This window comes from Anopheles coustani, chromosome 2 (assembly GCF_943734705.1).
Source record: "Anopheles coustani chromosome 2, idAnoCousDA_361_x.2, whole genome shotgun sequence".
Taxonomy (NCBI): domain Eukaryota; kingdom Metazoa; phylum Arthropoda; class Insecta; order Diptera; family Culicidae; genus Anopheles; species Anopheles coustani.
The window spans coordinates 44211870-44223975 of NC_071289.1; the positions used below are offsets into that span (position 1 = coordinate 44211870).

The 12106-nt window shown below is 45.3% G+C and overlaps 1 protein-coding gene across 1 annotated transcript in view; it reads left to right on the forward strand.

Moving 5' to 3' along the window:
• Positions 1 to 1359: 1359 nt before the first annotated feature.
• Positions 1360 to 12106, forward strand: part of LOC131263517 (insulin gene enhancer protein isl-1) — a 37718-nt gene continuing 26971 nt past the window's right edge. The window contains exon 1 of the mRNA XM_058265726.1: positions 1360 to 1507. Within this exon, the coding sequence (XP_058121709.1) occupies positions 1360 to 1507 (148 nt within the window). The remainder of the gene's footprint in view (positions 1508 to 12106) is intronic.

Below are 12106 nucleotides of genomic sequence, written 5' to 3' on the forward strand. Positions count from 1 at the left end.
CGACCTTCTCGAACGCGGATATTCGGAACGCGTATCCGTCGTCGACCATTTTGTTCTGCCCGTTGCCTTTGTCTAGTTATGTGTTCGAAGAATCTGATTCGCTTACGGACACCTTCCGGCAGTGTGAAGAGGAACGGAAGCAACCACCGACGCCAGAGCGAAGGAGATCGGCGATACCTAACGCACTAACTCCGCCTTCGACGGAAGAAGGAAAAAGAAAGCTAGCGATAAGGTGAAACAAAGTATCGAACCGGTACGAGCTTGTGAGAGTGTGAGTACTTTCTTGAACCGGTAGGACTCCTAAAGCAGTAGTGTGTGTGTCGATCGCAGTTGATTGCGTGCCAGTTGCGTTTGTGTAAGTGACAAATCCATAGAACGAAGCGTCGTGATTGGTCCGCCCAACCGGTAATCGAAGCGGTTCGTGAAACGGTCGAATAGCAAGTTTTGTTCGAGCAGAGGTCATCGAATCGGTAGCGCAGGGTCATCGAACCGGGAATAGCGGTTCACACAAACGCGAACGATTCAGTCTGTGCTAGACCGTTCGTGAGTACGCGTGTCGTGTGGTAAAAGCGTAGAACCCGCGAGATCGAGTCGTTCGTGGCCCTTCTGTAACGTCAAACGTCAAAACATCGGAGGCTCAAGGCAGGAGTCAGACGTGCGTTTCACCTTCCACCACTCTCCAGCTCAATGGTTGTGTTCGAGTTCTTGGATTCACGTCCGGAAAAAATTGTGAGGTGACACTGGTGACGTTTCGAAGATGGTTTCACTGATTTGATGTTTGCCTTTCTGTCGTCCTGTTTACCCCGTCGTTCCGCACGCCAGAAGGATTAGTGATTAGAGAGAAGTGACCCCCGGGCAAGGAAAGTCTATTGAAGTATAGTAGAGATGTGCAATTAAATGATAGTAGTCCCTCTACGATCCAGGATTATAGTGAATATGTGCACGAGTGATATGCAGTTCTTGTTCGCTGTAGGAATTGTACGGTGCTAATGCAACCCCTTTCATCTATCGTGCTGAGAATTCTTTGGATACAACAACACCGAGCGGAGCGAATGATCGCAAACCTCCGAATTAGCATTCCGTGTGTGCCTTGAATAAAACAAAAAGAAAGAAAAAGAGAGGGGCATAGAAGAGAGAATTGTGTATCCTGTGGAAAGGATCCGGTACATCCTGTGCACACGCGTGCCAGTAGTGTTGCGAATCCGGACGCACCGGTTGTGGAAGCGAAAGCTCCGGCGACGGAAGCGACTTCAGTGTGGTCCCCCTGTATAGTCCTCGGCGTGGCAGGTAGTCCTAGCCGTGGAAGCTGAAAGCGCCTCCGATCGCTCCACCACATCATTCCCACCAAAATCTTCCTATATGGTAATGGCAGAGATCGGTGGCCCATTGGCACACCAACTACCCTTACACAATCATAGAGGTGGACTGGTGCAACCGTCGCTGGTCATGAACCACCACCTGGACTCCCTGGACAGTAGCGGTTGCCATGGACCAAACATACATCCAAGTAAGTGTTACTCAATTGTTTCTACTAGTTGGTCTACAATTCATAGGCAGAAGTTTTGTCTGTTGTAATGAAGAACCATTGAAAAGAAAAGTCGTTAATGCATCGTTCGGATCTCATCCCATGATATTCTCTTATTGAAAAGGACATGCGGGAAAAGACCAGCTTACAAAAGATGTCATTGATATGATTGCGTATGACATTGGGTGCTAAAGCACGTACGCAACATTTTTATATCTGTACTGGAAATATTTTATCGCATATTTAGCTATTCATAAAGTTTTGATACTTATATCTTTGGTATGTTTAATTGAATCGGACTAATGCGAAAGGCGCATGCGAAAGGTGGCGTTTGAGGAATGGTTATTGAAAACCAAATTTGAAGTAACTTTTCCACCCTTTTTTTTACAAATAACCTTTTCTGGGGAAAATGTTAAATATTTGAATACGGGAAAGGTAGAACTATTGCAAGCCGGGAATTGATTCGAGTTGTGAAGTTTTATATAGAAGGAGGATGACACATTGATACGATCGTTGCTAAAGCTTCTCCTTAGGAGGCATTTCCTTTCTAATGCAAGTCCTGGAATGATCGCAAGTAGGGATATTTTGATTTGTTGTTAAGACGTTCTAAAGTCTCTTAAAAAGATGAAAACACGATTTCATGAACAGAACAGATGTTAAGCAAATGTTTGGATTTTGGTTAGGAAAATCGAGTGCAGAACTAAATGTACAGAAAACCATAATAACCATTTTTTTTACCATCATAATTTAATACGTTTCCTGAGCTGGTTATAGCAAAATTCATGCACATTAATGAACATCTTATGTAGATTACTTTAAGTTGTTTAAATCAAATACAGTCATGCTTAAGAGAGCATCGATTACACAATTTACGTAACGGTGAGAAAGTGACACACGCATTTGCTCATTCGCATTTCTAGAAAGATCCTCCCTAGGGTTCATTGACGTTTTTCCAAATTATTTAACGCATGTTCTCCAACCTCCGGGACCATTGTTTGGCGGATTACGTACGTTGCACGTCCCGGTATTACACCTAATCTGGGAAATCCTACAACGAGCCGGTTAGAAATGGTCACTTCGGGTTCGGAGGGAAATTCCCACACCTTCGTGCCGCTTTCCTCCGAAAGTACCCCCAAACACTGAAACGCGCGGGTCGACGTGAGTAAAACCGGTAGTTTGCATTGAAACGCGGGCATTTTTGGCAAGCGTTTGGTAGTCAAATTTCTTCAACTACCCGACGGCTGTTAGCGAAAATGCGCGTTGAGGTGTGAAATGTCGATCTTCATCAGTCGCGCCTGGGTTTTGAGATTCGCCTCCCTTTGGTGAGTAATTTATTGGCCACCGGTCGTCGGTTTCTCGACCTTAGGATATCGTCGAAAATTAGTTTCTTTTTTTTTATTTCATGACACTCAAGTGTACACCATCAGCGTTAAATTGTTCCTTGGTGTTTACAACGGTTGCCATACCGGAGTCGGGGAGAACGTTTCATACTTTCCGGGTTTCCCTTTTAAGATTCCATTACCGACCTTCCCGACTCCCGCGACTCGAACAACAGCTGGCGTGGATCTTCCATAAACACATTACGCAGTACGCACAAAAGTGTCAATCTCTCGGCTGCACCGCGGGTCACAGACGACGACGCATCCAAACACCCACATACACAAACACATCACTTCCCGGCGAGAAGAAACGCACGCTCCTTCGCACGCGTGTTATACAATCCAACGCGTCATCCATCATCGAGCGGACGAGCAAGTGTTTTATTGACGATCGGAGCGATTTTCAGTTTCCATCCGGCTCCATTAGCCCGCCTAGCAGCCTCACTCCGTAATGGAACCCATCCATCCTGTGTGTGTGTGTGTGTGTGTGTGGGAGGGCTCGAAGGGACACAGTTTGGATAGTTCACTTCACTTTAATGGTACATTGGCGGCGATCGTCCACCGTCGTCTGGTCCGCGATCCCAACTTCAAAATGCACTTTCCCGTTGTTTCCCGAGGCTCGGCTACTCACGATTGCCCCTCGCCCTTTCCTGCGGGGTCAGCAGCCGTTTTTCCCCAACCGCCGTCGGAAAATGGATCAAGACGGCCGGAAAAGCGACGGCAACTTCGGTGGGAGGGAGAGGTGAGGAAATAAAACATGTGTACAGACGCATTCGGGTGCCTCGCGGACCGCATTTTTTCCTTTATAAATACACATTCATCACAACACTGTGGCGGGCATAGTTCAAGACTGTTATTGGGTAATATTTATTCCATCTGTCTTCCTTGATTGTTTGAATCTGTCAATCATGTTCAGATAGGTTTTCTCTTAGTGCTACATCAAATGGATTGCAACACTCTCTTACTGCTGGTTCCATTGAACACCGTTAGTTCATCAGTGTTCTGTAGTTTGACGAAGTGAGCCGTTTTTGGTATGATGTAATTGTGCAACCTGCGTCTTAGTGCATTTCGCCGACGGCGTTTGCTAAATTAGCACGTGGCGAATCCTTGCGAATTAACTAACCACAACGTTAGGCAACGCATACCTGTTCGGGTTGTTTATACTTTTTATTAACATTAGTATGCTAAATGAAGAATAAATTAGAATTGAATCTGAGGACCTACATCGATATTACGATTGTTTACGTCGGTCCATTCAAACAATGGAATCTATTAAAGGAATGTCGGGTAAAATGTTTCGATCAATACTTTTCACAAGTTTCATACGTACAGCAATCAAGTAAGAATAAAATTGCAGCATTGAAAACAATAAAAAATTGGTTCAAAACTCTCTACTTCAACATTTTTCCATTTTTTAGTCTTAAATAAAACCACAATCGTGCATCATTTAAAGCTTCTTTTGAACGGTTCGTTTAACTTTATTTTGTAGTTATGCTGTGCAATTTTTATATTAATATTACAAGATACTCTTCAAATAAAAGCCATGACTCCTGGCACAACAAATAAATGTTCATATTTGCTTTCAGTGATAACCAAACACAAAACGTATGTAATGAATATCTTTAATAAGCTTTATGAGTGAGTAACGTTTATGATAACGAGACGATCGAGGAACAGGTTTTTTAAACAAGATTTTGATACTAACTCAATTGTTTGATTGGTTTGTTCACGACTCGTTTTTCTGTTGGCTAAAGTCAGTGCTTTTTTCAATCCTACAGGTTTTGGGTTTCAATTCTTCTTGAATCGGCCCATAACGCTGTAATACCAAACATCAAGTCACTCTAAGCTGTAACTTCGACTGGACTAAATTGGACTTGTTTTTGGTTAACAACTCTCTTACTTTGGAAATAAAAGAAGCGAAAGCGTCCATTCAAATGTGCGTAGACGTGTGTCGCCCCGATGGGACTCCGACTTCAAAGGGTGCCATGGTCCAGGATGATCTACCATAAGTGCGATCCGACATTGCCCGCTCACGTCTTGCTTTTATGCCGACCCCAACGAAGTACATCATAATTGGACCGGCGACCAAATGCCGCCCAAGAATCATCCTTAAATTAAACTTATAAAAACCACACACACTCACACACTTTTTCGAGCGGCCGGTGTCACCTTTGAACGGTGAAGGTGATTGTCGACGCAAAGCCAAAATAAAACAAAAACACACCGAGAAACACAAAAAATACCTTAGCCTTCCTTAACCGCCACAAAGTAAAGCGTTTGCCGCCACCGACATCAGGCCACGACGACGATGACGGTGTTTTCCAGCCTTTTTCCCGACACTCGCGCTGTCGGCGACGCCGCGCGGCGTCATAGAGAGAACTGGGAACCCTAAGCAGGAACCTCCATAAAACCGATAAACGACCAGATAATTTAAGGTGAATATAAAGTTCACACTATTTTACGATCGCACCGAGATCCCGGGGACGAACACCGCAGACTCCGGCGAAGCGACCCGACGAACCGGGGCCAGTTTGTCGTTTGGAATCCCCCCTCCCATCCCCCGAAGGTGATTCCACCTTCCGCCAGCCTCACCATCCGTTTTCCTGTCTCTTCTTCCCTTCCTTCATTCCTCACTTTCAACCGGTCTTACCTCGTGTTATCCTCGCGGTTGGTGTTCGGGCTTGTGCCATGTGACCATCGTGCGCTCTGGAATGACCGCCGGAACGCACCTGATTAGGTTCCCCATTTTTGCCCTCCTCCCAGGCGACGCATTCCCTCCTTCTCGCGGGGCCCTACGTTTTTAACGATTTTCGCGTCCAACTCCGAGACCGTCAAACGCGCCAAAACCATTAAAAGGCAAGATTTTCTGTTGTTAGGCGATAGTGAAAGAAAATTATTTAATTGCCAGCGTGCCAAGCGCTAAAGCCTTTCTTTTAGGACCGTTCGGTCTCGCGGCGGCGGCCTCCCAACTTTTTCGTTCCTTTTAGCGGTCGGTCTTTTGTTGAAACGGAACCAGACCGCTCGTGTACAGTTTTGCACAACTGAATTTATTTTCCACATGTAGTTTGCTTCGTTTGTTTCGTTTGTTGTGTTGGAAAAGGGCACGAAGAAAAGGTTGTACCCATCGGGGAAGAGGTATTCGGCAAACGCGTGATATTACTTGCCAACTCACAGTTCGGTTTCACGGAAAGTAAAGTTTACAGCCTTCGTCCTGTCCCGTCCGGATCGACGAATGTCCCGCATACCAATGTGCTAGGATTATCCAACCCCGAGCTTGGATGATGCATAAATTGCTACAACTTTTTCTTTCCTCTCTTTGGCTTTACTCCACTCCATATTTCAAATTTATTGCCGCTGGATCACATGGACCAGGACACGGAAACTACTCAACACCGTCCACTTGGAAGTGTCAAAACCTCGCGGGAGAAAATAAAATAAAAACCCGAACGAGCACGCATTATTCATACACATGATTAATAAACAGTAAAATATAGAATTAGTTAGGAATATGAATATGGATTACCATAAATATGGTTTATTCTTGTTTATGCAAACATTTCGATGGGGGTTGGGAAAAGGCACGCCAAGATGAGTTTGTAAAATGTGAATTCACGAAAACGAAAACGGAGCCCCAAATGCCTACGGGCACACATAACCCCCTCATCTCCTTCTTCCTTTCTCTTCCTAACTGCCTTTGGCACATGGCCCCCGGTTCCCCGCCTTCACCCCGCTGCCTGGCCGGTGGTGATGGATCCATTCTGGTGTATCTATTTTCCACTCAACCGAGCACCACCACCACCACCACCTCAATCATCCTCATTAGGGCCGACAACCAGTAGCACCAGCAACAGGGTTGCGTTTCGGACCATCATCTCAATCGGGAAGCCCAATTTATTCTTTTCCCGTTGCGTTGCATCCCTAGGCTCGCACCAAGATGGCAAGAATGTTGGCCGGCATCATGTCGTATATCATAAAATCCGTTAAAGGCAACTGCGCAAGAGCGTTACTACTCGGCCGGTTTTCCTTCCTTCCAGTGCGTCATGCTCGTCGGTCTACGAAAAGCGTCGGCCATGAAGAGTTAATCCAGTTGCTACCAACGGCATAAAATTATCCCATCATCGTATGGGAAAAGCGGCGCTTTTAGCTAGCGGATAAAATTATGATAATCTTGTTTCCAGTGGACTCTTTTCGTTTATACATTGTATAAAGAGACAAAACTGGTGCTAGAAGTTACGCAACAATGGTGCAATGTGTTTGATCCCATTTTGAAAATTTATGTCTTACCGACCATTTCCATGAAAACTGCATTTTTTAAATATCTTGAAAGTAGGATTGCTATTTTATTGCATTATTAGAAATTACTTAGAGAGCTTCCGCACATTTTTCTTCTAATTGCATTATAATATGGAGGATCGCATTCTTGAACAGAGCGTTTTAAAGAATGATTAATTACCATTTAGAATTATTCACGTGCCTGTCCTACCACAATCTCAATCAGCTTATATCACATACTTCAAACCTATAATTTTTTCAATTGTTAACTACAGTCGCGACAGTCGAAAACAGCGCACCACCGGGGTTGGTTAGCAGTGTACGGGGTTCCTGGTCGCAGTCAAACTATAACTCACACAGCAATTAGATTCACAGAAAGTCAGGATCACAGAAAATCATACGACCTTAGTAGAAGGTCCTTAACTCAATAGAGGTCTATGTCTCCAGTGTAGCTTGCGAAGGCCCAGGAAGCTGGATTCAAAAGCCGTACTGGAGTAAATACTCACTGAAGAAGAAGAAGACGACGATGAAGAAGAAGAAGGAGAATTTGTAACTGTTCGAATAAGACACTAATACAGTGAAACAATTTTATCACTAAAAGTTAGGAAACATAATTGTGAACAAATTTAAACAAATCATATAAAATACCCGATGTAAACTCAATTGACAACAACTCATCGTATTTAATGAAAATTTACTCAAAACAATGAGCTTCATTTCAAAGTTCGATTCTTCAGTTTTGAAATTTACGATAATCAAAGCTTCATTTCAAAGTTCATTCTTCAATTTTTAAATTTACGATAATCGAATTTCATAGATAAAATTATTTGAAATTCGATTAAAAATAGAAGGCCTAACTTTCTGGAATAAATAAGCTCGTACACTAAAAAAATGTCTACGTATAGAGCGAAAAAAGGTGAATGCTTTTTTCCGTTATGCAATCACCTTACGTCACCGAACATACACGGATGTGTCGCACGTTTTGTATGGTAATCCATGGATTTTAGTTTTTGAAAATCTGTAGCTTCGGCTCTATCAGACACAGACTTAAACTAGATAAATACTTTTGAAAATTTAAGCTAAGTACATTATACCATTCTCTAATGCTTACCTAAAAATCAAAATGTTCAAGAATACTAAAGAAGACATCCTTTTGTAGTCATCACACAAAACGTTTTGTTGCTCTTCAGTTCCAGTGTCCAAAGATTCCCAGACAAAACGTACAACATACCCGGATGTGATAAACTGAAACTAGAAAACTTCTACTGAATGCCATTTGTGTATTTAAACAAAAGTAATCTGCAAACTATCGCACGGTGGAAACATTCCACTTGTCTGGGCAGATTCGGTTGTTTACCGTTCTCACGCACGGGCAAGGCGATGATCTCTGTTTTAGTTTAGTCTCGTTCTTGCCGTTCGGATCCGAAGCCTGGGCGAATTACATTGCAAAGCAGCTTCGGTGATGCAGCTGGCCCGGGAAAGTCGCAACTCCAGCAATCATATTCCAATTATGCCCAACACCTGCCCGGCTCGTAACATGGTCTGGCACGCAAACCGGAACACTTGGGACGCTCGATTTGCCGACGATCGCAAACATGTTTCTATGTTGTTGATTCAATTACCATACCGTGGGGGCAGCAATTATTCATCCGTGCCGATCGAACGCGCCAGAAGATTCTTCTTCTGGAAGAGAAAGTTCCCAAGGGAACCGTGTGGCGGCGAGAATGCCCCCGGGAGAAATCCCAGAATCCCGCGAGAAACCCGCTCCCCGGTTCTCGATAAACATCATGTTGACGGATGCCGCCCGATCGAGCCTCGCCGAACGACCGTTTCGGTGTTTTCCGTCGACGAAGTGTAAACAAACAATCCGGGCGGACCGCGTCTCCCCCGTCGCTGACCACCGTCCCTCACACTGACCCCATACCGACTCTGGGAACGAGCGCTTCGGCCGGTTTTCACTAATTGGACGAATTCGAACTAGACGCGAACATTATAGCGCGTCCAAGGGACCACACCAGCGTTCATTACAAATTGATTACATTCTTCGAGTCTGATTTCGGTGATCGATGAATCGGAACCCTCCCAGCCAACCATCAACCCTTCAACCATCCCACCCACCGTTGCGGAAGTGCCGCAAACTACGGCGATGTCGGACTGAAAAGTTGCAGGTGCATCCGATTGTCCATTTCACTAATGGGATGGCGTATTTTATTTACATCATCACTCCGGCGGGACTCAAGAAATGGAATTCGATATGCATTTCCGAACTCGGTTCCATTTCCGCAGCACCGGACGAACGGGAACTCGGGTGGTTTTCCGTTTCGCTCCCGAAATCCCTGTTTACACTACGACTTCCGAATATTGAAAAATTGATCGTCTATTTCCCGGATTCGGTTGTGGTTCGATACACGGCATGGCTACCTGCCCTCGTACTCCCGCTTTGTCATTATCGTCATCCTGTTCTATTTATCACTCGAAACATCCCCAACCCGCGCATTGATTGGGGGGAAGTATTAAAAATGCCTCTCGTTTCCGTCCGGTAACAAAGGCCCTGGGTGGTGTAAAAGTGATATTTTATTTACGACAATGTTACAACCTCACCTCACACCTGAGTAAATGTATAAATTAGTATCGAGAACGCATGTTTATGTGATCAAACCATATTAAAATCTAAGTCACCGTACGAAACTCTCCGGTCGCAACTAATTGGATAACATTAATTGCTAGCTACTGGCCGAAAAATGCTCACCTCTAAGGTTCGAATCGAAACCAGATCGGGACACGGCTCAATCGACAGCGACAGATCCCGTCAACCGACCGTCAAACATGCGTCGGAGCTACAACGGGCAACATCGGTGGACACGTATCAACTCCCGGACCCGCCGGCCGGTTTTGAGACTAGGCATTAGAGGAATTAATCACTCCGTAAATCTGACGTGACGTGAATCCGATCGATCGCACCCGCCACCCGATCCCGATCGAATCCGAGCCAAATGAACCCAAGGCTCGAGTATTGGTTGTTGGGGGACGGTTCGGGATCTAGCCAGTCGACAGAACGGTATGGCCATATTAGTGACCAGCCGCATGTTGGCGTTGTTGTGTAACAGTAGCGCTAAGCTCTGTCAATTCACTTTCCATAATGGTACCCACCCGTGCAACACATCCATAACGCGTATAAGAACCCTTGCGATCGCTTAGCAGATCGCGTCGTCCCAAATTTGGAATCTGTCGCTCCCGTTTTTTCTCTGCCGGGAACGGAAACAGCGTTCCCTCTAAAACGACCAAGACGAAACGGAAACGAGGAATCGAAAGTCGAACCGTGCACATCAATCCACCTGCCCCAATCCCGACCGGCCGGCCACGGCTAAGAAGCGACCCTTCCACGATCAGATGTCCCTCCCGATCGCGGCGGCATTCTCCTCTGTGCGTATGTTTATTTATTTGTATTCGCCTTCTTGCCTTCCATTAATTTACCTCACCACCCCGATGAACAGAGCAGCACCACCGCCAAAAGTCAACACCATAAACCGCCGCCGCATGCCGCAGCGAATAATAAAGCAAAATAAATTTCCTAAATTCCTCTATTAACTTCAAAATAAATTTGCAAAATAATTTATTAAAAACCAATACACACCGCGTGCGCGCGGCTTCAAAGCAAAGCAAAAAGAACAGGAGGGTGAAAAATAGCCTGAAACAGAAAGAGCGAAAGAAATAAGGTAAGGACGGAAGGGGGCAGGAGGCAAAGCTGCAAGATCGGACAGCAGCATGACGACACACCACGATTTTTATGCAAATTTGATTACCATTCCGTTCGGTTCCGTTCCGTTCCAGTTCTGTTGTCTCCTTTCGCACTCGGGATCATTGCGGTCGCGGTTGGTTGTTGTTCTTTTTTTTATTTCTTCAATTTCGTGTGTCCTTTTGCTTTTTCTCACTGTCCACCGCGTGTCTTTCTCTGTTGGTGGCGGTATCTTTCTCCCACTTTGCCGCCTCTTTTTCTATCACACACGCGGACGCAGTTCCGAGCGCGGCTTCAAAGGTTCCACAGCTGCCGGTTTCTAGCGGCGTTTACACTTTGTTGATCAGTGGCGATCCTTTTCCGCATGATCGAATCGGCAAATCCACGGCCAGTATTGGCTTCCGGAAGAAAGATTTTGCGCACGCCGTTCAGAAGGACTCTTCGTTTTGGCAGATTTTTTCCTGTGGAATTTATAAGGGATTCCATTTTTGCAGAGAAGAACAAGTTGTGATTCTATGCAATTCAACAATGGCCGACACTTACATCTTTGGGTTCCAATCGGAAGGGAATCAGAAGGGCTACAAATATGGTTGGTACTAAATAGATACTTCGGTTTTTACATTACACACGATCCTCGAATGAAGAAGAGCAACCTATGGTCATCAGTTCCGAGTGACCATTCGCGAACCAAGTATCATACCCTCATTGCATAAATCTACCAGCTTCGGTAGACAGAGCGGAGCTGAGCACACAGAATCCACCGAACCAAGGCAACCTCCGTAGGGTTCCGATTTGTTCGTCCGGTTTTTGTCTTGCGCTTCCTTTTCCTCTGGTGCGGCCTATGCGACATGGTCCATGTGTGATTGGGTGTATGTTATTTATTCATTTTCCTCCCTTTTTTCCACTTTCGCAACGTCTGATCGTTGCCGCCGACTGTTGCCGGTCGCAGGAACCCGCGGTCCTCGGTACTTCTCGGCAAAGGAATTGCCGCCATGTTAATGCAAATTAAGCTCCACGCAAAACGGCGGTCATCCGAAAGGAAACCGACCGCGGACCAGGACTCACAACTGAACTCAAGGAACGACCAAAAGACAAAAGCAACAAGCGGCAAACAAGGTGATGTTCAAAAATAAAAAGGCCAACCAGACCGGCCATTGGGTTCACGCGCGGGACAGCGCCCAAAGGCGAAAGGAA